This window comes from Cyanistes caeruleus, chromosome 15 (genome assembly GCF_971803275.1).
Source record: "Cyanistes caeruleus chromosome 15, bCyaCae1.hap1.1, whole genome shotgun sequence".
In the NCBI taxonomy this organism is placed as follows: Eukaryota; Metazoa; Chordata; class Aves; order Passeriformes; family Paridae; genus Cyanistes; species Cyanistes caeruleus.
In genome coordinates, this window is record NC_141715.1 from 1,151,403 (window position 1) to 1,176,336 (window position 24,934).

Genomic DNA, 24,934 nt, shown 5'->3' on the forward strand with positions numbered 1-24,934 from the left:
GCACAGCCCTGCCTGCTCTCTCCTGCTGGCAGCTGCCTCAGCCTCTGCCAGCGTATGGATGAGTCATTCCCAGCAGCTTCAGGAAGTTCAGGCCTATAAAGTGCTTCTTCCTCTCTATTTCCAGCTGGGAGGTTTGGGGTGATAGATCCAGGTCTGATCAAAGCCCGCTAAGAACCAGCAGTGCCAAGGACGAGGGGCTCTGGCACCCCCCACACCTGTCCCCACATGCCAGCCCCAGGTTTATCCCGAGTGTTTTGGGGCCACTTTATGTCCTTTGAGACAGATTGGGAGGGCTGTAAAATTCCTCCAAGAATTTAGGAGCTATTTTGCTCCAAACAGAGTAAAACCAACAGAAGACACTGACACGAACACCCACACAATGCAGGAATCAAGCACAAGGGACTCATTCAGAAGTCCCAGCGCAGAGTTCTGCATCCTATGCCACAAGAAACCACTCCCTAGGAGCCATTTAACACTGAAACACCTGCCCAGGCTGAGCAGCTGCCCCTGTGGGGCCAGGTAACCCCCTCTGGGACTGGGTAACCCCTGCCCCCCCACCAAACCACCCTGGCACCAGGAAACAGCACAAGGATCTTTGCTTCCCAATCCCACCTTTACTTAATTGGTGCAAGATCCACCCCCCTCACTCTCTCCTCGGGAACTGGAAGCAAATTTACCCTTCCAGGCTCTGTGGTCTCTCTGTGGGACCCCAGGTGGGGCTGAGCCCAAGGGTCAGTCTGAGAAGGGACCTGTCCAGTTCCATCAAGAGCTTCTCCACCCAAACCTCGTCCCAGTGCTCCATGCCAGCAGGAGGATTTCATGCTGCTCTCATTACCTCAGTGAGCTGGGAAATCAAGCAGGAGCTCAGACAAGGCCCAGCACAAACCAGGAGCACATTCCGTGGCAAAGGATGGAGCTGGCACAGGTTTCAGTTTATTTGGGGTGCCAGAGCAGGGTCGGGGTGCAGGGGAGATAGGTTTTCCCCCAGAGAAAGCTCCCATGACCTGCTGCAGGCACAGGAGCCCCAGAACAAGAAACACCCACCCAGAGCTGGGGCTTTTGGGCACCAGCACCCTCTCCCAGCTGTGGGAAGGGGTGGGAAGTGACCACAAACACATCACAAGTGCCCTGGGAGCACCGCGGGCTCAGCTGGGGTGGCTGCAGCTCCTCCTTCTCCCCATCCCTGGCAGTGCCCAGGGCCAGGCTGGACCGGGGCTGGGAGCAGCCTGGGACGGTGGAAGGTGACCTGTGGCAGGGCATGGAATGAAACGAGCATTAAGGTCCCTCCCAATCCAAATCACCGTGGGATTCGATGACTTTTTTGGCTGCTCCTGTTGGAAGGAGCCCCACGTGCCCAAGAGCCCCAGCAGAGCCCGGAGCCTCCATCAAGGAGCAGCAGGAGGTGTCTCAGCCCCTTGGGATGGCAGTCGCAGCAGGATGGGCTGCCTGGGGACAGGACACGGCACAGGAGCGGCTCCGTGTCCCCACCTCGCCCCCAGCCCAGGAGGGTCTCCATCCCATGCGGGAGAGTTTGGCTGCGGCAGCCGCGACTTCCATCGGGCATGGGAACAAACCCCCCAAATGGGAAACAGGGCACGGTAAAGAGCTCCGATCCCTTTAATCCAGCCCTCCAGCGGTGTGCGGGGCTGGCACAGGGAGGACCCCGAACACAAGGACACAATCTGCGGGCGGTGAGGATGGGCAGGGGGGGATGGCCCCACGCTCCCCCCGCTGCATCCCTTTGCACATCTGCAACTCCTTTGCTTTCCTTTCTGTTGGCTTTTTGTTGGTTGGTTTTTTTTTTCTACTCCTCCCAGCTCACTTTAAAGGTCCAGCTTAGGGCATAATTAGCAAAGCAGTTAAAGTGGCGAGGGCAGTGACCTTCGGCGGTGGCAGGAAGCGGCAGCCGTGGGTGGCCGGGGGGGCACAACACCCGCCGGGCTCCCAGGAACCGGCACCGCCTTGTGAAACCTCCTCCTCCATCCCAGCACAGCCCCGCTGCCCTCATCTGCACAGAGCAATGGGCATTGCGGTGAAATTCTGCTCCTGTCCCGGGGCTGCGCCGGCAGCGCTCGCTCCTGCACATGGTGCCCCGTCCTGGCTGTGTCACAGCCCCGGGGACAGCCCGGGGACAGCCCGGGGACAGCCCGGGGACAGCCCAGGGACAGCCCAGGGACAGCCCGGGGACAGCCCAACAGCCTCGGCCAAGGGCTGACAGCCCCAGGGACAGCCCCATCCAGCCCCATCCATCCCATCCATCCCATCCACCCCATCCATCCCATCCACCCCATCCAGCCCCATCCATCCCATCCATCCCATCCACCCCATCCAGCCCCATCCATCCCCATCCATCCCATCCCATCCAGCCCATCCAGCCCATCCATCCCATCCACCCCATCCAGCCCCATCCATCCCCATCCATCCCATCCATCCCATCCATCCCATCCATCCCATCCAGCCCATCCATCCCATCCAGCCCCATCCATCCCATCCAGCCCATCCATCCCATCCAGCCCCATCCATCCCATCCAGCCCATCCATCCCATCCAGCCCCATCCATCCCATCCAGCCCATCCATCCCATCCAGCCCCATCCATCCCATCCAGCCCATCCATCCCATCCAGCCCCATCCATCCCATCCAGCCCCATCCATCCCATCCATCCCACCCATCCCATCCCATCCATCCCATCCAGCCCCATCCATCCCATCCATCCCATCCATCCCCATCCATCCCACCCATCCCATCCCATCCAGCCCATCCAATCCAGCCCATCCATCCCATCCAGCCCCATCCAGCCCATCCATCCCATCCAGCCCATCCATCCCATCCAGCCCCATCCATCCCCATCCATCCCATCCATCCCCATCCATCCCATCCAGCCCATCCAGCCCATCCATCCCCATCCATCCCATCCCACCCAGCCCACCCAGCCCACCCAGCCCATCCATCCCATCCATCCCATCCATCCCATCCATCCCCATCCATCCCATCCCATCCAGCCCATCCAGTCCCATCCATCCCATCCATCCCATCCATCCCATCCATCCCATCCAGCCCCATCCATCCCCATCCATCCCATCCATCCCATCCAGCCCATCCATCCCATCCAGCCCCATCCATCCCATCCAGCCCATCCATCCCATCCATCCCCATCCATCCCATCCATCCCATCCATCCCATCCCATCCATCCCATCCCATCCATCCCATCCATCCCATCCATCCCATCCATCCCATCCCATCCCATCCATCCCCATCCATCCCATCCATCCCATCCATCCCCATCCAGCCCCGCTGTCCCCCAGCACGGAGGGGCTCTCTGAGCTCCCTTATCACCACCACCGCCTTCACCGCTGAGACTGGGGGCTGGAGCCGCTCGGATTTGTTTGATTTCTGTTGATGGTTATTAGGCAGAGGAAGTGCCAGAAGGGATTTTGACCTCGAGTTTAAACCTACTCCAATTAGAGCCACTGAGCCTTTAATTACCGCGCTCCGGCCACTTTGGTTAAAGCAACAACAAAAACAAACAGAATCTGGTCGAAGATGGGCTTTTCTTCCCATGGCTCCTCTGGGCTGCCACCTACTCTGTCCCTGTGCTGTGTGACTGTGGCACACAAGCCCCTCATGCTGCCTGCAGAGCCGAGGTGACACCGCTCCAGGTGACCTCCATGGTCAGGGGACACCCAGCCTCAGCCACTGCCCCTCGCACCCCAAGGATGCTCCAGGGCAAAACACCCAGGTTACAGCTCAGGGCCCGCTAGAGCTCACTGAGGGGTGATGGATATTTTGGAAACACCGATTTCCTTCTTGACAGAGCTTCTGTTAAGGGGAGTTTTTTTAAAAGCAAAACAAGTCTGGAGCCTGGTGTGAACCCAGAGCGAACACAGCCACCGTCACCCACCCGTCCCTCCCCGCGCCCCCCGAGCCTCTGTGTGCAGGAACCCGGAGCTGGAGGTGTCTGCAGCCACCGCAGCAGGAGGAACAGGAATGCCAAATATTCCAGTTCTCTGAATATTCAAGCCCAAATAAGGCCCAGTTGCCAGGAGAGCCAACACGAGGCTGATCGACCAAGTTTGGGCAAATGTGATTCAGAGTTCCCCAATGCTGCAGATTTTGCCTTGTAGGATAAAATTCCTAATTGTGTTCACTTATTCCTGTTTAAAGAAGAATCTATGGAACCTCTATCCATCTCTGTCAGCCCCAACTGCCTGTTTGTGGGGACTGGACATTTGAGAAGTTCAGCTGTGAACCAAAACCAGTCTCATGGATCAGGTTAAGTCATGAAACTACCAAAAACCCAACAAATCCCCCAAAACGGAATCACCATTTTCTGACAAGCTGGATTACAAAAAAGATGGACAGCCTGGAGATTTGTGTTACTCCTTCCATGGAAAGTGATGGAATGCCTCTGGATACTCCAGGTTTGTCATTGGTAACCAGGTGCAGTAACACATGAAAAGTCAAACAAACATTGTCCCACAGCAACAATCGCTACAGAAGTGACATTTATTGACATTCTGCTGTATTTACAGGTTGAACATAGTAAAACTCCAAAGTGAATGACCACTTGGCAGAAAGCACAGGAGTGCACATTAAATCTACATTTCCAACGCATCAGAGTCTCTGCTAACACAAATTATAAAAGCAAGAATTACAGGTATGTTAGGAATTGTCTCAAAAGTCCCAAGCCAAAGAAAAAAGAAAGGCCTTTGTTTTGCAAGATGGTTTTTATACAAAGTTGCAACATGATCTTTCAGTTTTACACTACAGACTCGATCTGTGAAAACCCCTGGAGAGCCCAAACAGTTGGTGGTGCGAAAGGAAAGGATACTACAACACCGAGAATAAAGACTGTTAAAAGTTAATACTTGTGCCACCTCTAAATTCCCAATGCCACCTCTGAGTCTGGACTGCAGCAAGCTCTGTTCCTCCACAGGCCCCCAGTGCTGGGATTGCAGGAGCACAGCCACCCTGCACTGCCACCTCAGCTCCAGAGCCACCCCCAACAGCACACGGGGACAGGGATGGACAGGGATGGACAGGGATGGACACGGGGACAGGGACACACAGGGATGGACACAGGGACAGGGATGGACAGGGATGGACACGGGGACAGGGATGGACAGGGATGGACAGGGATGGACAGGGATGGACAGGGATGGACAGGGATGGACACGGGGACAGGGATGGACAGGGATGGACAGGAGAGGACACAGAGCACACGGAGATACATGGGCTGTACAGGACACAGAGCACACACAGACTGTCCAGGACAGGGTGACACTGCACAGGACACAGTGTCACACCCTGCACAGGACAGTGTCACCCTGCACAGGACAGTGTCACACCCTGCACAGGACAATGTCACTATGCACAGGACAGTGCCACACCCTGCACAGGACAGTGTCAAACAGCACAGGACAGTGTCACCCTGCACAGGACAGTGTCACACCCTGCACAGGAGTGTCAAACAGCACAGGACAGTGTCACACAGCACAGGACAGTGTCACACAATGCACAGGACAGTGTCACTCTGCACAGGACAGTGTCACACCCTGCACAGGACAGTGTCACACCCTGCACAGGACAGTGTCACCCTGCACAGGACAGTGTCACACCCTGCACAGGACAGTGTCACCCTGCACAGGACAGTGTCACCCTGCACAGAACAGTGTCACCCTGCACAGGACAGTGTCACACAATGCACAGGACAGTGTCACTCTGCACAGGACAGTGTCACACCCTGCACAGGACAGTGTCACACCCTGCACAGGACAGTGTCACCCTGCACAGGACAGTGTCAAACAGCACAGGACAGTGTCACCCTGCACAGGACAGTGTCAAACAGCACAGGACAGTGTCACACCCTGCACAGGACAGTGTCACAATGCACAGGACAGTGTCACACCCTGCTCAGCACAGGCACAGCTCCCAGGCTGGAGGAGGAACTAAAGCAAGCCTGGCCCCTGCTGGCCCTGCTTTGGCTCCCGCTGCCCAAGCACCACAAACTCGGGCTTGAACGCCTTCATCAGCACGCCACAGACTCACTGCAAGAGCTGCTTCAAACATTAGCCACTAATGAGTCAACAATTACAGAATTCTGCGTTAATTATTAAAATTTTACACCTAAAAACAAATAGAAAGAAATGTTTCTCCTTTTTTTTTTTTTCTTTTTCCAACAGTACTTTTATTTATTTATTTTAAAGCAGGTGATTATTTTTTCTTCTGCTCCAGAGCCTTGATTCACTTCCTGCAGGTGTCCTGCTGCTTCTTGGGGGGGATTTCACTAATGCAGGAAGACATTTGCCAGAAAACATCTGTTGGAGAAGGATATTGAACACCGAAACTGCAGTCAGAGGGTTATTTTGGATAACAGGAGGATGTCGTTCACACAGCACAGGATGTCTGAGGGCTTATGAAGTGTCTGAGCACACAATGATGTGACTCCAGCAAAATGCTCAGCAATCTGTGTGTATTTTACAGGATCACACCAGGATTGTGTCTGTTACTGCACACACAGCTGGAATAGTAAACTCCAGCTTTCCACAGGATTCATTTCACCAGGCTGTATTTTCTGGTTTGCACTCATTAGTCTCCTCCTAATTTTCTAAAAACTATCCTCGCTCTATAATAAAAATAACCCCTCACTGTGCCCTTTGCATCATGCCCTCAAGAGGAAATCTCATCTAAGAACAATAATACATTAAAAGTCTGAGTTTTTTGTGGTTTCCTCACTCAGAATTCAGGATTAAAGATTTATTTTCAGAGGAAGTATTGAAGTTGTAATGTTTATGAATTATTCTGGACATTTATCTCAGCATATATGAAAGGAAAAGTGCTTTTTGAAAATGCTCTGAAATGACACATAAGTAAGAATTCAAACACTCTACACCTCCACAAGCAAGGAGTGAAGCCAGGTCTCTAAAACTGTAATTTCAAATTTCAAACATAGGAAAAGTCTGTGCAAAAAGAAACCACAGAGTTCCTTTAGGAAATAAAAAAAATGAAGTCTTGGTAAAAGGGCAAAATTTTAAAAAAATTGTTCAGTCAGAGAAAATACAGAGATAAAGCTGACTTTAAATGCTCACATTCCGTAACCAGAAACTGGGGGAAATCAACCCTCTGGTGACTCAGCAGGAATCTGAGAGGATATTACAGATCCTGGAGGATGTCACAAACCAGAACTTTGTTAAACAGAACTGAAACACGTAAAGGAATTGGCTGAACTATTTTTACACACTATCACCAGAGGAAAACACTGCACAAAGGCTGTTCTGTGCTGCAGGTTCTCCTCACAGACTGGAAATGAAGTAGAATCGTGGGCAATTTGCAGTTTCTAATAAAAGGGAAGCGCATTTGGAAACCCAAGGCTCGGTTTTCAAATCTCAACAATTTAATGACCCCCAATTTAAAGCTGGGGTTGGTTTGGTTTCTTTGACTGTCCCAGCTGCAATTGCCTCTGTCTGGGGAAATGGAGTGTTATTATGATATTTCTAAAGGGAGAATCATGTTGCATTCCCCAGCTGGGAAGCAACCTATTCCAGGATTTCCTTCCCCTCGGGGAGGGACAGTTAATGCCAGGCCATTATCTGCTGTGAGCAGGAAATTATGCTACAAGCCTTCAGCTACTTAAGCCTCCTCCTTTAAAGCCCCATTAGAGCAGCCAGGCTGAGGCTCAGCACTGAAGCAAAAGACTCCCAGGCACTCAGGTTTTTGCAAGATTTTCAGCTCAGGTGTGTGGAAGAGGTCTGAGGAGAGCAAAGGTGTGCAAGGGTGTCACTTCTTCAGGAACCTGGCAGCAATTTCAAACAGCACAATTCAGACAAATTGCTTGTTCTGGGACACAAGCCAAAGGCACTGCCCCTCTAACAGCATTTTGTGACCTCTCCTCGGGTTTGGGACACACCACGTGTTTCAGGCATGTGATTTATTCTCAAAGACACATTTGCCAAATACACTGCAGTGCCGAGGGGCACGGGTTTTGTTCTCTCGGTATCTAGGCATGGAATCAAAAGAATATCCAATTCCTCACAGCAAAAACTCAGGGAGAAATGTGCAGTGTTCCTCTGCCTCCCATCCAGGTCAATCTGGGCTCTGCAGACTCAGGGGTTGGGTAGGGGATACCAAGAAACAACTGTTCCCTGCTTCCCTGAGTTCTAAAAATATTCAAGCAATGGAAAGTGTAGCCTAGAAAAGTCACTAAATAGAGTTAAAATCAAAGCAGAACAAATTCAGGAAAGCAGAAAATTTACCTTTAGTAAATAAAGAGAACTCTGGTTCTCGGGAGAGTGGAAAACGTATCTGGCATCTTCCTAACCTTTGCATAATTAATAAATCCTCTGAGAAACAGCAGAAAACCTGCAGGGGAGAGACACATTTGTCCAGTTAACACAGGTGTTGCTTCTTCAGGGAGAGGGAGCAACTGAACTCCTGCCACCACTACAGAGGGACCTCGTCACTGCACGGCTCCACAGCAGCTGATCACACACAGTAATTATTTCTGGTAGCAGTAACACCTCATCTTTCCACTTCAGGTAACTTTAAAAACAAACTTTGCTTGGGCAATCATAAAACTTTTGACTTCAAACAAGATCCTGTCACTCCCAATGAAGGAAAAAGAAAATAAAATGAGGAAGGCAACAATCCACTCTTCCATTTAGGATGCAAGAGCAGACACAACATCAGTTGCAAGCATTATTCTCTTTTTAACTTCTGGATGCTGCCACCAAGAACTGGCAACAGAAAGACAGTGTTTACACGTGCCTTTAAAATCTGAATGTGTTCAGTCAGAGGAGCATGAGGGTCACATTTCATCTTTACATCTACACACACATATTTAACAGCCAGGAATGTTCACAAAATTCTGACTTTACAGAGTTTTTAAGCATCTTTACCCCCTCCCTAGACACTCACCTAGTACAAGGAAGACCCACCAAAGCCAGTACTGGCCATCGAAGTAGCCAGGAAAATAGGTGGAGAACTGAAAAACAGAAAAAAAATACAGCTTAGAGCACATGGAAATTTGTGAACCAAAATCTATTCCCAGCAATTTTAGCAGTAACCAGATCAGGGCTGCACACAAGAGATCTCATGGAATGCTGCATTTCACCAGCTGCAGGAATGAGTTTCATCCACAAACTGTCACTGACAGTTTTTCTGCACCAGCTCTAACAAGGGGAATGGGACAGGCTCAACACCCAGCCACCAACTCTGGCAATCAGTGGGGCACAAGGACACTACTGGCAAATATTCCTGGTTTAAATTGTGTCCTGGATGCTTACAAAGCACAGCTGCAGTTTCTGAAAGGGCAGAGCAGGCTTGCAGCACATTCATTACACATTCAGGTTGGATGGTGTAACAGTTGGGAAAGAAATCCCACATCTGTGGAACCCATTGACAAGATTCCCAATTGGGAAAATTACTGCTATAAAACGAGGGGTACCAACACTGTGAGAGCACTGAAGTTCACAGTTTCAGTATAAATACAGTATCATTCCTCTGGGTTTGCTCTATTCAAGTTTAAAACCTAATAGAAGATAAACCTATTACTGTAAATCAAACCCAGAAATAATGTCACCTCTTTTTGCCACCACTCTTAATCCAACAAATAGTTCTTAACACCTCTGTACCAAGATGACCAAAAAACTGCCAACAGAAAAGTGAAGAGATGCTGCATTTACAAATTAGAATTCCCAGCCCCAAAAGACAGGGTAGGAAGTGACAGTTCTGACATTAATGCTCTCTACTTCTACTTACAGCCAACAAGCTGCTTTGCTTGAAATTCATCTTTCAGCCAGGAATGTCTGTGCACCATCATTTCACAGGCTCCAAATAAAGATTTCCTGATGGAAATATTTTCTCCCAATCCCTCCAAGAAATATAAGAGCCAAAAAACTTAGAGCAGGATGGCAGCTTGCTCCGGGTCCCTGCTCCTGTGCCGCAGGGAGGCTGCACCAGAGGGCACCCACGGTCCTCTTCCACTGCTGCTCCAGCCCTTGCTCCTCCCCACATCCCTGTTTCCCTCTCCTCACCAGCTATCCTGCGTTTTAGAGAATTTCCTTATTTCCAGAGGAGAGCCAAAGGCACAGCAGGCTGCAGAGCCGAAGCAGGGCTGGCTTTGCCTGGGTTAATGTTTTCCCAGGATTTTCCATTGCTGCTGCTCAGCACAAATCCACACTCTGATCCAGGCCACACTGTCAGACACACTCAGAATGAATCCCAGAATCCCAGACTGGGTTGGGTTGGAAAGGATCCTACAGCTCCTCTGTTTTGGCACAGACAGGGACACCTTCCACTATCCCAGGAATCCCTGTCCAGCTTAGACTTGGACAATTCCAGGGATGGAGCATCACCAAAGCATATCTGGGTGTACAATCTTTCCTTTCTTTTACTACAATTGTAATTCCAGTATATTAACAGGATGTAATTATGAAAAGCTCTTTTCTTAGTGAATAAGTAGCTAAAAAAAATTTCGTTATTTAAAAAAAAAAACTAGATTCATCACTAACTTCAGTATGACATAAAAACCTGCTGGGGAAAAAGAGTATCAGTGTCTGTGGATGTGCTTTTGCACCACACAACTCACCCTGACAATAAGGATCCACTTAATAAGAGACAGACCAAATCCAGAAATGGCCCCATATCGTCCTGCAGCTGAAGTAGTCAGACAGAAAGACAGGAAAAATCCAATCCAGTTGAAGAGGAATGCCACTGAAAAACAGGAGAAAAGCAGCAGGTCGAGACACCTTTACATTCCAAGGGAAAAAACCATAAACCCCTTGGCACACAGGTTTTTTCTGGTGCTACATAAACATAAATGGGACCCAAAGTATTCTGGGTCACTGCTTGGAAAAAACTTCATTCCATCAGGTACTTACTGAAGAAAGTCAGCATGAAGATGCCATCGTTTCCTATCCTCAGCTGGTCAGTGTCATCAAAGTCATCCCGTGTCACAAAGTCATCATCCTGCAAAGCACAGGGAGGCAGCACATGGGGGACTGAGGTCAGCCCAGGCCACACAGCAACCCCACTTCATGCTGTGACTCTTCAAAAAAAGGGCTGGAATCCTAAATCTCAAAAGGCTACAAATGCAAGCACGAGAAAATTCCCATTTCTCATCCTGAAATGGTGCAGGGCATGGAATGTTATCTATAGAATAGGAAATGTATCTTTATTTTTAACATAGTCAAACATGTTCTTGTTCTCACTGTGAAGAATTCTTCAACTCATCAAAAAATTATCATCTCAGCAAGGAATTTGGCTTCTGTGAAGAAGTGTAATGAGCAGTGGACTTCTAATGCTAGCAGGGGTGGAGGGAATGGCTGCACAAGAGACAATGTTGAAAAGACAAAAAGAAATAATTCTGACAGAATGATTTTATCGTGCTTGTATCAGCTACACTGACCTCCAAAAAAGCCAACTAAGTAAGCAGCAGGAGCATCAAGGGTAGATATGCCAGACAGCTGAAGAATTAATCCTAAATCTTTTTGAAAAATGAAAAAAAAAACCAACAAACACCCCAGTGTCAGAGCACAGGGATACAGTACAGCCCCTCTGTCAGCTTGCCAAGCTAATCTGGCTAGCACATGCTGGCATTGCTGAGATGTCTGACATCATCACAGTGCTCAGAGGAAAATTAAAAAGAAAAAAGCCACAGGACTCTCAGGAGTGTGGAACGTCACCACTCCAAAAAGCTGCAAAAACACAAAAAGCCCAACACAAACTTCAGAAGTCAAGGGAGATGATGGGCAGGAGTTAAAGCTGAAATTGGACCCAGCAGTGCAGGGACAGCCAGGGACACTCACCCTGCCAGGCACCAAGGGAATGGTGGCCTCAGCCTTGGTCCTCTCGGCCTCGTCGTAGCTGGGCAGAGTGGTGGCCACGTTGTAGGACGGCGGCTTCGGGAACCCTGACTCATCCTTGTAGTCAAAATAAGCTGCACAAAAAACAGTTACACAGGAGGGAACTCAGCACTTGCTTAAGAACACCGTGCTGGGAACGAGCAGTGCTCCAGGTGACCTCCAGTGAGCCCCACTCCCCACCCTTCCATCCATCCCAGCCATCCCAAAGCAGAAAGTGAAAAGCACAGGAGCACCTTCTCTGATAGCCAGCAACCCACAGAACACTCCCTGAACATGTCTGGCTGCACTTCTGCTTAAAACAACACCACATGCTGTGCCTCTGCTGACTTGGATACTCACACACAGTCACGTTTCCAGATCCAAGTGGTTATTAAAGTTATTAGTGACAGGAGAGGAGGATGATTCAAAGTCCCATCCTTATGACCAAGTGCTTAGGAAGTACTTTTTGGAAAGTACAGGAAAAGTGAATTCTTTAAACCCTTTTAAGTAACCAATCCTTTAAGGAAGGGGCACATCATCATCCAAATGCCAGATAATGAGAGGGGAACCACAAATCCTCACAGCACTTTGATTTTGAACTGTCTTCAATTTACTGAGAACACTGCGAACTGTAACTTGAACACCCCTAGATGGGATGACATCAGATGAACGCAGCCAAATTGCATCTCCTAAACCACAAGTACCAACAAACAGGCTGTGTGGATCAATCCTGATCCTCGCAGCTTGGGAAGGGGCTGCAGTGGCAGCTGTGGATGAGGAGAGCAGTCAGTGGCAGCAGACAAGCCCAGCCCTCTGCCCGCTCTGAGTACCTGTGCTCTCTGCAGAAATGCTGCTGTAGGGCGGAGGGGCATCGCTCACCACCGGCACGGCCTCGCCCGGCTCCTCTTCATTCTGCAGCTGAACAGAACCACACACCAGGGTTAGGGGGTGTTCTCAGAGCTCTGACATCACCCCCACAGCTTTAATTGCACACAACAGACTCTTCTGGAAGAAGACTGCTCTGCAGCACCACGGGACACAGAGCAGCTGCTCAGCCTCCCTCTGAAGCATTCCCACTTGAAATGATCAATCTTCCATCTCAGTTTTAATGTTGTTTTTAAATCCTCTCCTCACACACCTGGACTCCAGCGAAGCACAGCACACAGCTCCCCAGTACCTTTCCATTTCCCTGGCACTTCCTCAGCTCACACTGCTTAGGAGCTGCAGTTGCATCTGTTTTAGTCCAAGCAATGCTGTGAGATACCCAACAAAAGGCTCCATTGCTGCCTGTGCCTTTCCTAAGGAAGGTTTTTTCCATGGATACATTACATAATGATGCACAGAAGTATAAATGTTGCCATTTCCCTTCAACCTTTCACACTGCATGACTGAAAAGGAGCCGGTTTATTTTGTGCACTGTGCTTCCCACAGGCTCTGTATAAATAACCAGGAGCTATCACAGATCCAGCACCACTCACACGAGGCAGGTGTGCCATGGCAGCTTTCATCAGGGAGGCAGCAGGACCAGGCCAGAAAGGAGGTTAAAGCTGCCATCTCACGTTTCCCTTCCTTCCATTTTCCACCACCTCAGCAGCAAAAGCTCCAAGGTGTTCTGCAGAACAGCTCACCTCAAAGAAGCACCTCGGGACCAAAGCACTGGGCTGAGCTGGAGGCACTGCCCTCCTTTGAAATCACCACTGAACAATGTCTCCTCCAGCCTTCCCTCCCGCAATCCCACACAGCTGCTCCTAAGCCATCCAGGATATTTTGCCTTTTTTCCTTTGGAGAGACATGTTGCCATTCTCCTTGAGCATTTAACACAGGGGGTGTAGGGCGTAGGGGGATGTTCTTATTTGTACATCTTATCAGGGGAAAATAAATCAGCTCACGCTTCTAAATGCAGATCTGGGCTATCCAAGTGTTCTGTGGTTTGGAGTTTTACTCCTTTTGCTGCTTAACATCAAAGATTACAGAATGGTTTGGGCTGGAAGGGACCTTAAAGCCCATCCCATTCCAGCCCCTGCCATAGGCAGGGACACCTTCTCCTGTCCCAGATTGCTCCCAGCCTGGCCTTGGACACTTCCAGGGATCCAGGGGCAGCCACAGCTGCTCTGTGCCAGTGAAAGTCTATAATCAATAGTCTGTTCCACATCACACTATATCCACATCCTCTGTGAAAGTCTTAACTGGTCTTAGCAGATGACAGTGAGTGGTTCTGCTGGCAGGTCCAATGGGTCAGCTGAGAGGGGGAAAGGGGAGGAAACAACACTGAGAAGCACCAGAACAAAATCAGAAGCACTGTCTGCCAGTCCAGCTGCGGTGAAACAGCAGAGCACCACAGTCCTGCACTCCAGTTCCACAGCAGCTGAAGCTCACTCTGCTCCCCAGGAACATTTTCTAAACAGAATAAGTGGGGGAAAAAAGAAAAGCGTGCTGGTCAGCCCCGAGCTTTGTGGCTCAGAAGTCCTCACATGACAACACTGAGCCATTTCCTTGAAGAAGGAGAAATCAGTGATCCGGATGAAAATTTAATCCGTGTTCTGGCAGGAGCAGCTCCCAGCCCAGCTGTCAGCAGCACACATCCCCAGAGCCGCTCCCTGGCCAGATGTGAAGCAGAGCAAACAATGCTGGGGTGTGAGGCCCTGGGGGTGGAGGTGGCAGGACCTGCCTCACCTGCAGCTTTACAGAGCCCCAGGGCACTGGGCAGGGGCAGGAGGAGCTGCAGCAGCTCCCACCACAGCAAGGCACCTTCATCTTCTCAAAGCCTTTCCAAGAAACAAAAATGCCTCATTTTATAAACCACATGGAGCTCGGCATTAGAAGTGAAAACTAACTTGAGAAGTAATTGTCTATTAGAGCATGCTCTAATTTTGTTTTAGAAAAACAGCATTACTCCAGAAATCCCAAACCATGGTGCACAGAGCATGAGGTGCAATGGAAGGGACAGGAAAACACAGAATCAAACTGCTTGAGTCAATCTCTGCCCAGAGAAGCTGCCCCTGGATCCCTGGACATGGCAGGGGTAGAAAAAGACAATCTTTAAGGTCATAACCCAAAGCATTCTGTGATTCCATGATTCCCCCGGCTTTGTAGTTTATGAATTCTCAGAAAATGCTCCACCATGCGTATTGTCAGTCTATCCATAAAAATTCAGTACTTCTTTTCTCCCTCTGCCTGTGCAGGACCTGGTCTATTAACAGGAGGAAAGGCTCTGTCACAGCTGGGACACTCTGGATTCCACCTGCCTTTTGTTACCTGCCCTCCAGGTGAGGGGGAGGCAGAAATTCAACCCCTCATGCCTGTAAGAAAGAAGGCAGGCAAAGCCTGAGAGCACAGTCACCAGGAAGGGGGGAGGAAAGCACCACATGTGACAACACTGGAAGAAATGAAACAAAAGAGGACACAGATATTGAGTGGAATATTAACTCCTACCACTGGTTCTTCTTTCAATAGTAAAAAGGAATACATGTTCTTCCACTAATGTCATGTGGGAGAAAGCAGCTGAATTCACTGCTGCCTTCAAACATCCCAATTCAGGTAATGGATAATGACACAAAAAATGCAGCTACTTTCTGAAGTTGAGCTCGAGGCTGTAGGAGGTTACAGTTATAGAAAACATATTTTTCTTCTAATGGACAAGGTACACAAATGCCTTCCAGCCTTTTTAATGATTCCAGGCATCTAAAATTCAACTAAGTGCCTATTAGCAGAGCAGGGAGGTTCATGTGACAGGAAGAATGATTCATCAGGACTCGCAGGGCCACACTGCTGCCCTGGCCCAGCCTGGCTCCCACCTGCCCTGCACAGCTCCAGGTATGGACTCGGCTCCCAGAGAATTCCCCCGAGGCTTCAGCACCCAGGGAACCTGGTTAAAAGCTGTGTCTGACTTCAGTCTGTTCTGCTGAGGCTGTGGGATAATTCTTTCCTAGATTCACTGATGGATTTTAACTTTTCAGGCAAGGTTCTGCTATTTGTGGCATTAAAAAATAAAGCAGTCTTTACAGCCATGCATGCAGTTATTAAATCAACGGTTTGGCTGGGATTTTTTCACCAGACTGCAAAACCAACAGAAAGTTGACTGATAGAACACCCAGGGGTATTTATTTTCAAAAAAAACCCCAGCATCAGAAGCCTGGCACTGAGCTGACATCACCTCTGGTTGCTACTTGTCCTGACCAAGACCTGTCCCATGAAAATACACAGTACAGCAGCATAAAAGCTGAAATCTTCCAAGCTGTTTGGAAATATTTCCATGCAAACTTTGAAGAAAGCACTTCCAATAAATATATTGGTTAATTCTTCCAAATTTCCTAAACTCAGCATATGGGCTGCTGACATAGTTTTGAATCTTTATTTTTTAACTCTCCTTTGCCAAGTTCTGAGAATGCACGTAAATATTCTTTACACTAAATCAGCATTACTACACTAAATCAGCATTACTACAGGCTTGGCCTTAGCAATAGATCACATATCATTACATATCTTCAGCCTTTTGGAAGTAAATTAAAGTCACTGCCAACTCTGAAAAGGAGAGTTATTTTTACTGACTTTTGCTTTACTTAATTAAACACACCCTGATTTAAAATCCTGACTTTTGCCCGAAGTTGTTGCAAATTCCTGTAACTTAACATCACCTTATTAATCAGCAGGAATAATGATAAGCTACCAGACAAGCCAACCCACACCCTTCAGCCCTCTCCCTGACAAGCAAATAACTGTTTTCTCCCGTAGGCTCTTCCAGCCCATTTCCCTGGAGCAGTGACAGCCCCGAGTGTCTCCTGCACTGGCACAGGTGTGTCGAGCACCTCTCAGGTGACACATCTGGCACCTGTGCCGAGCCAACCCTCCCTGGGGAGATGCTCCTGGCCAAACCTCGTGCTGGGGAGCCAGCCCTGAGCAGAGCCCAGCCCTGGGAGGGAGAGCCCTGCATGTGCCAGCCCCAGAATTCCTCCATGGAAACGGGGCTCAGGCACTGGAACTGCCCAGGGAGGTTTGGAGAGCCCATCCCTGAAGGTGCCCAAGGAATTCCTGGAGGTGGCACTCGGTGCTCTGGGCTGGGGACAGGGTAGGGATTGGGCATAGCCTGGACTCGATGGGCTGGGAGGGCTTTTCCAACCTGAGTGACTTTGAGATTCTGAGAAACTCCTCCCTTTTAATAAAGGACTGAGAATTGTGCCTCCACTCCCCAAACCAACCTGTTCTTCCCCAGCTGGAGCAGCTCCCTGGCACCCAGTGAGCACCAACAGGAACCAGCAGCAGCATCCAGCTGATGGCAACGACCCCATGAGCCACCAAAAGGCAAAACCACAAATCAAAACCTATTTTAGGTCAATAAAATACAACCTGTGCTCCTGAGGGTGTTGTCCTCTGACTCACTGCAGCCAAGGGCCTGACACCACAGAGATGTCCTGGGAAACAACGGGGTCTAATCCCCCCATTTCTGTTCAAACAGGGAGTTAGGCTGGGCTGGACACACTGGGAACAAGAACTTGGGCCAGCACAAACCTGTGCCCACACATTGGCCTTAGTCTTGAGAGATCAAGGTCTTAATATGGAAAAAGTAGATTTTAATCTTGGATAGCTGTAAATAAATTTCCCACACTTAAAGCATAAGGCCTTCTCATAATATTTAGAAGCAGATTAATATTTTTCTGGACTTTAGGCCATTACAGTAAGACTTCTTAACATTATAAAATAGCACATTTCTTAAATGGTCATATGAAGAAGGTTAAGTATCTTCAATGGAAAAAAATTCCCATTGTGCCACCATAGATCAAATCTGGATATTTCACAACAGGCAGGGACAGAATGATTGGATACCCCTCATTACTGAATTTTGCTCACTCGTCCCAATGACAAAGGATCAGAATTTGCACACACACAACTTCTGCTCCTTGCTTTCTGGGTAGTTATGATGCCAAACCCACAGAAAAAGGTTCCTCATCTCCTGGGAGCATTTAACAATCCAAAGTCCCCAGGGATTGTTCCTATGGCTGCTTCCCAATGGGGTTACTGAACCCCACTGAATTTCAGTGATGAGAGAAAAGTTACTAAAAAAGCCCAGCTCAAGAGTTCAACACCATCCTGATGCCTGAGATAATATTGTATTTAAAAGTTTGCATGCAATGCTGTTTTCTCCTGCTACACAAGCTGTGAGATGACACTGCTGCTGTTTCCCTGCCTTTCCCACATCCTCTGAGTTTTAGGGACAGAATATATTTAAATTCTACAATAACATTTCCACACAGAATCACTAAACCCTTGCAAACTTACCTGACAGGTACTGTTGCCTACAGAGGTGGATGTTTCAGAGGAAAATAATCAGATTTTAGTCACCTGAGCACAACCAAGGCTGAACATGGGGCAGCTTCAGCACAACCTCAGAGCAGAGGCTGCACAAACAATTTTATTCTGCAATTTTTCTAATTATACAGGGTTTATGTCAATGGCATCTCCTCTTCTCCTTACAAATAAAATATATAAATAAATATGCAAACAATCTACCCTGCAACTTTTCTTACCATTCTTATCTTTAGCCAGCACATCTTGCACACTGCAAGGCCCTCACTGAGGAAACATTCACTGACATTTCTGATTCTAATTGCTGACAGGAAAATATCTGGGATGTTCTCGTTTTTTAGTTTCAAGCTGTGTGCCCATTCCAGCTGAAAAGTTAAACACAAGGTACACACAAGGCAGCAACTGATATCTGCCTCTCTGTTCCCTTCCAGCCTCCCCAGATATTAAAGAAGCATTGTGCTTCTTCATGGATTTAAATTCTATTCCCATTCTATCTCCAGCACTGTATTTCTTCTACAGTTTTCACAGAACGAAAAACAAACAAATGGAAAAATCTTTCTTCCTTATTTTTCCCATTGACACCTCCCTTTCTGGAATGATTCATGATCCATGTAAACCTTCAACAAGTGGAACAGGAAGACACAGCACTTAAAAAGGAATACATCCTCATTATTTAACACTCCCACCATTTCCTAGGTGGGTTTACATTACTCATACACCTCACATATATTTTCGAATGCTCCAAGTGCAAAGCATGCCTGGAAAACACAGAGTGTAAATAAACCTGTTAAAGCTGGGCTATTTTTTCCAGAATGGAGGGTCATTTCTTTTCCAAGGATGAAATATAGTTCTGCCAACTGAACCCTCAACCCAGGGTTATGCTGGAAAGGCTTTAAACCCCCTAATCCCAACAACATCCCTGTCTAACTTTCCCAAAGGCAGACTGAAATGACAGCAGCCTCTCAGTGGCCCTTTTTGGGGACACAGCAGTGCCTGGAATAACAGCACCAGGGCGGGCTGCAGCTCTCCTTCTTCCCAAACCTCTCCACTGCCACCTCCACAAGCGCAGCCCCAGCACGTGGCCTGCAGAGGAGGATCCAGATCCAGAGTCTGACCCTGTCCCAGCCCTGCTCCCCCAGGGAAGGGGTCAGGGAGGCTGAAATCCCTTCTCCAGAGTTTTAGTTTTATTTTACATGGAGCTGCAGTTCCTCAGCACTGAGCTGAGACTCACATCACCCAAAGCCATCACTGCAGGCCACTTTTTAGCAGATTATCTAATGCCTGAACAAAGCCAGGGCTAGGAAGTTTGCTTTGGAAAATCAATCAGTGCACACCCCTTGCACACTGCCCACGATGTGAACGGACATGGGCTGGGAGTCTGCAGAGAAGAAAGAGGCTGCTGATGGAGCACAGCCCACATTCCCACCTTCCCATATCCCACCTGCAAGGCTGAGGAAGGGGTGGGAGAGGAAGCACACAGGTCTCAAACTCGGGTATCGAGTTCTGTTGTGCTCGGTTCATGGTCACTAACTCTCACCTTTTTTTTTTCCTGAAAATACAGGCACTTAAGGAATCCTACAAATATTGTACAGGTCCATAGTGGCCACACCTCAGTGCTGCTGCCACACACACATGGATACATGGATATCCATACCAGAGTGAGAGTTACACATCCCTGGCACGCTTGGACAGTCAAAATCACATCTACCAGTACAGGAACAACTTACCTACATAACCAACTCCATTAATGCATTACTCCATCACCCAAAAAGATCAAGCTTTAAAAATTCCTCCACTGACTTATAATCCAAAAATTTAAAGTATGAAATGAGCTGCTTGTGAATTTCTCCAGCTACCTCCACTGGGTCCTGTATTCACCTGTAGCCCTTGCAGTTATTGCTTCACTATCAGTCTCTCTTCTTTGGCATATGGTACATTCATTATTGTACATTTCACACACACAGTAAGTTTCAAAATATGGGGAAAAACCAGACACTTTCAACGCTACAGAGACTCTCCCATTCTCTCACCTTCTCTTTATCTAAATCCCAACTGCATCACCACAGATTGCAGGGTTTTTGAAGCAAGCATTAGCAGTTCAGTGATAACACACTTCACAACAGGAATACCTGGGTTCTGGCAGAGGGCGAAGGAAGAGAAGCAATTTCTAAACAGCTGCACAAAAGTAAATACATTTACATGTGAGAATCTGCCTCTCACTCCAGTTAAACCAGTGGCTCCACAGGCCTCCATTATGTGCTTGTCTTTAGCAGTGCAAATCCTCTGGCACAGCCCTGGCTCCCTAATCTCCGCAGGGCTCCGCAGATGAGTCTGCCCTGGGTCTGCCCGAGGTGTGAGCAGAAACAACACTGAGCTGGCAAACAACAGCTTTACACACCCCTCTTGCAGGAAAGCAGGAGTGTGTCCATCAGCCAGGTAACACCAGGCAGTGGGCTCCTTCAGCGATTCTGCCCCACATCCCCATGGCTCCGGGCAATGGGACACGCTGCAGATCCCTTGGAAAAAGGCATTTGTCAGGACACTTGTTGGGGTCAACACCAGCAGCAGGACTCTGCCAGGAAAGGCGATTAGTGCAGAGCCCTGGTTATCTGTCCCTAGCAGGTCCCAGAACAACACAAAGAGATTTGTCATTGGAAGTGAGCACATCTGTTTTGCATTGGAAAAAAAAAAAAAAAAAAAAAAAAAGAAAAAGGAAAAAAGAAAAAAGAAAAAAAAAGCCTAAGTTTTACTTAACTTCCACATTTCCAGTATGTAAAACCACGGAGACCTGCAGCTGTCAGATGAGACAAGTATTCCATCCCATGGGAGGGTGTATCTCGAACTCTGCCGAGCGAGAGCCTACCCACGCTGGGAATGCTACCCAGGAAAAGTCACAACACAGCGATTTCTTGGGAGAGCCTCGGTTCAGCAGGAGCGAGCTGTCTGCTGTTTTGAGGGATTTCTCCATTACTCTAAGTAAAGAATTCTCCATGTCTGATGTGAGAAAGGCGCCTGCCAGAACTGGGTCACACCGGGGGCCCAGCCGACACCCGGCCCTTGCCTTGGGGCCGGTACTGCAGACAAACGGGAGGCAGGAAGAGAAGAATGACCCGAATTCCCGAGAGAGCTCTTTAAGGCCAGCCCCTGGCCTAGGAGGACTTCAGAGGAGCCCACACGTAAAAGATGGAAGAAAACTAACGGTAACCTCGGGGCGAGACCGTTCCCCGGCCCTGGGGGGGAAATGACCGGCCGGGTCAGCGCCCTGCGCCAAGGTCGCCCCGGGACTGGGTAAACACCGGCCCCAGACACACCCGGCCCCGGGACCGGGCAAACACCCGGCCCCAGGATAGAGCAAACACCGGCCCCGGGACCGGGCAAACAGCGGCCCGGGGCACAGCCGGCCCCGAGCCGGCGGGGAGCGGCCCCGCGGCCGAGCCCGGCCCGACCCCCCGGGGACCCGCGGCCTCCGCCCCGGGCGCTGCCGCCAGCACAGGCCCCGCTCCCGGCCCCACCGCCCCGGGAGCCGCCCGATCCCGGCGCCGGCACCCCTCACCTGCTGATAGCGGCCGGTGCTGGGCTCGGCGGCCGCGGCCGCCATGGCGCTGCGGGGTCGGTGCGGGCGCTGCGGAGGCGGCGGCGGCCCGGGCGCTGCTCGCTGCGGGCTCCGCTCGCTCCCGCCCTCCCCGTCACGCTCGGCCGCGCCGCCTCCCGCCCCGCCCGCCGCCGGAGCCGCCGTGGGCAGCGTTCCTGGAGGGGCCGCAGAATCGCTGAACCACCCGAGCTGGGACAGACCTGCCACACCATCGAGTCCAGGCTGTGCCTGATGCCCACCTTGTCCCCAGCCCAGAGCTCTGAGTGCCACCTCCAGGGATGGGATCCAACCCTCCCTGGGCAGTTCCAGTGCCTGAGCTCCCTTTCCATGGGGAAATTCCTGCTGCTGTCCACCCTGAGCCTCCCCTGGCCCAGCCTGAGGCCGTTCCCTCTCCTCCTGTCCCTGTTCCTGGGAGCAGAGCCCGACCCCCGCGGCTGTCCCCTCCTGCCAGGGACTTGTGCAGAGCCAGAAATTCCCCCTGATCCCCCTTTGCTCCAGGCTGAGCCCCCCCAGCTCCCTCAGGAATTCTCCAGCCCCTTCCCAGCTCCCTCAGGAATTCTCCAGCCCCTTCCCAGCTCCGTTCCCTGGCTCCAGCCCCTCCATGTCTCTCCCACCGTGAGGGGCCCAGAGCTGGACACAGCACTCGAGGTGTGACCCCGGCAGTGCCAGCACAGGGGACAGGCCCTGCCCTGCTCCTGCTGCCGCCCCATTGCTGCCACAGGCCCGGTGCCACTGGCCTCGCCCCACTGCCCACAGATGGGCTCGTGTTGTCAACCAGCACCCCCAGGTCTGTCTGCTGGGCTGGTTTCCAGCCAGGGCAGCCCCACTGGGGCTGGAGGGTGACCAGGGCCACCCGGCTGTGTGAGGGGAGCCGGTGTGCCACTGCCTGCGGGAATGCCGAGAGCCAGCAGCACGGCCCTGGCACCACCAGAGCTGCAGGAGTGACCCCACAAGCACTGTGCACTACGTATCATGTACATTGTGGAACTCAAGTATCATTTTCAGAGTAGAAGCTGCCACAGGATGTGTTAGTGAAACCTATGGAGTCAGGACATTGATGTAAAGCCCTGCTGACAAACAATGCTGCCTCAGCAGGGACACACCAGAGCCAGCACTGAGAAACCAGCCCTGTCTGAGGCACGCTGACCAAGGCTGGGTCACACATAACCCCACTCGTCCCTGTCACATCAGGCAGACAGGGAACAGGCCAGCGACTGCTGCACCAAACATGAGGTCTTGGCCGTCAGCTCTTCCATACCCACAGCGAGCAGATGGTGTTGAGCTCCTTCCTTCCAAAAGAGCACGTGTAGGAAACCACGCAGTGAGAGAAGCTGGTTTATTCTGAGTTCTTCAGTGTCACATTGGCCAAAAGACTTCTCAGCTTGTGTAACATTTGTTTTCTACATGTGCGGCTCAGCTCTAGTCAGGCTTGCGTAAAGTTACCCACATCAATCCCCAAGGTGGATGAGATTTAAATATATCGGCTTTAGGATGAGGAAGGCTGAATCAGCCCCACTGGGATTCCAAACTGCAAATTCAGAGAGTTGCAAGCACTGAAGCCTGAGGACATGGTTATGAACTGCACTCTCAGTCATAAATACAGGCCTCAATGCTCCTTGTTCCGTACCGTAATCAGCCTGGATTCTTTCCTCCCTGTATTTTGCCTTTGAGGGGCAGGGAGTTCACCGGTGCCTTAGTGAGATGAATGAACATCCCCATTCTCATGCTGAAGGAGAGGCAGGAACCGTGAAGGATTTTAGCCATGAATAACCTCAAAGAGTGACTCCTGAGAAATGTTGGAGACACAAGGATGAGGCAGGTTTCTTGCAACACAGGTGCCTTTGAAGGAGCTGGAACAAGAGCTGCAGGCACTGACAGACTCTGGTTTCACCTTTCCACAAGAGTCAGAATTTGCACTGAGAATTTCCCTGCAGTGGGGAGCTGTCCTGATGACATGCATGGATTTACTCACTGCCAAGGTGGGATTACATCCCTAAGTAAGGCTGTAGCAGCAGTGGTAATTAGCTGCACAGTGATTGACTTGGACAACACAGAGACTGAAATAAGATGGAACCTGTGCGTGTCCTCAGAGAAGATCCTGGAGAAATGGTGAAACCATTTGTGTCAAAGCCATTTTGGGGCCAGTGGAGGCAAATCACAGCCTAATTAGTCCATCTAGTCTGAGCATGACTGACTCCAGAAGGGTAAAGGCAATTTCTTCCAGCTGCTCTCCCTGTATTTATTTTTATTTTCTTAGATGGGGAAGCTCGGTAGAAAGATGATGCTGTGGTTTCAGCACATGACTGGTTCTGCTTTCATTTCCCAAGCAGTTTGAGGCAAATCACTTCATGCTTCTGTGTTTTTTGACTTTTTCTCCAGTACAAAATGTCTTTTCTCCCAAGAGACACTTGAAGCTTGAAGTCATTGATTTTAGTGACTTCCGTACGGGATGTGCTGTGAAAGTGTTTGGAAGCAATTGAAAGTATGACAGAAGTGCAGTGGAGTGAATCCTCTGAAATCTTGGAGTTGTACATGTGTTCCTTTAATTATTGTGTACAAATAAGCAATTTCAACACTTTTAATCTGCACTTTGTAATAAATATTCAACACTAAAAGCTAGACAATAAACCTCAAAAGCAGGGTGTGTAAGCTAAACTAGTAATAATTGAGCAAGACATTAAAACTAGATCTTTCTTCTAACCTTTTAGTGTTAATTACCCAATTAAAAAAAAAAATCAAAATGTTCACATGACAAAAACTTTCTCATCATCAATTCAAAAGTACTTCTGTGTCCCTGGAGGCAGACACACTCCATGTGCAAGAATTGCATTCACAGGGTTTGAATATACATAGATCTCATTTCCCACTGTGGAATAACATCCTGAATTAGAGTTGTATAATTAAGCTGGAGAGGTTTGTTAAGGATTAATAAATGCTGTCTAACAGATGCTACTCCCCAAAACATCACTTGGCCACAAAGACTTTTTGTGCTTGGGACCATCTTGTGTTTGAATCATCTTTGATCTTTTTGCTCAAAAAAGCCAAACTGTGGCTTGCCCATCCCTGGAGGTGTCTAAGGCCATGTTGGATCGGGCCTGGAGCCACCTGGGATGGTGGAATGCTCATGGCAGGGGTGAAACTGGATGATCTTAAACCATCCTGTGACTCTGCAACAGCCTGTGCCCAAGGAAGCTGCCTCACT

General features: G+C 49.6%; 1 protein-coding gene across 2 annotated transcripts; it reads right to left on the minus strand.

Moving 5' to 3' along the window:
• Positions 1-4,487: 4,487 nt before the first annotated feature.
• NDFIP1 (Nedd4 family interacting protein 1) lies at positions 4,488-24,461 on the minus strand. 2 transcript variants are annotated; one of them, XR_015276742.1, is made up of 9 exons: positions 21,694-24,461; positions 12,671-12,758; positions 11,805-11,935; positions 10,878-10,965; positions 10,586-10,710; positions 8,914-8,980; positions 8,253-8,358; positions 5,533-6,317; positions 4,488-5,327 (listed from the first exon to the last, which is right to left on the minus strand). XR_015276742.1 is itself a non-coding variant. In XM_086851828.1 (8 exons), exons 1-7 carry the CDS (start codon positions 21,736-21,738, stop codon positions 8,255-8,257), a joined length of 648 nt encoding a protein of 215 aa, XP_086707954.1. In that variant the 5' UTR covers positions 21,739-24,461; the 3' UTR covers positions 4,488-6,317; positions 8,253-8,254. The 2 variants fall into 2 exon arrangements, 1 of the variants encoding a protein (XP_086707954.1); XM_086851828.1 differs by having other exon boundaries at positions 4,488-6,317.
• Between the last annotated feature and the right edge of the window lie 473 nt (positions 24,462-24,934).

Coding starts and splice junctions, on each gene's coding strand:
- NDFIP1 (XM_086851828.1), bottom strand. CDS start 21,738: ATGGCGGCCGCGGCCGCCGAGCCCAGCACCGGCCGCTATCAGCAG. Junction 12,759..21,693: donor GCACCGGCCGCTATCAGCAG/GTGAGGGGTGCC, acceptor GGTTCTGTTCAG/CTGCAGAATGAAGAGGAGCC. Junction 8,981..10,585: donor AGTGGATCCTTATTGTCAGG/GTGAGTTGTGTG, acceptor TCTGTTTTTCAG/TTCTCCACCTATTTTCCTGG.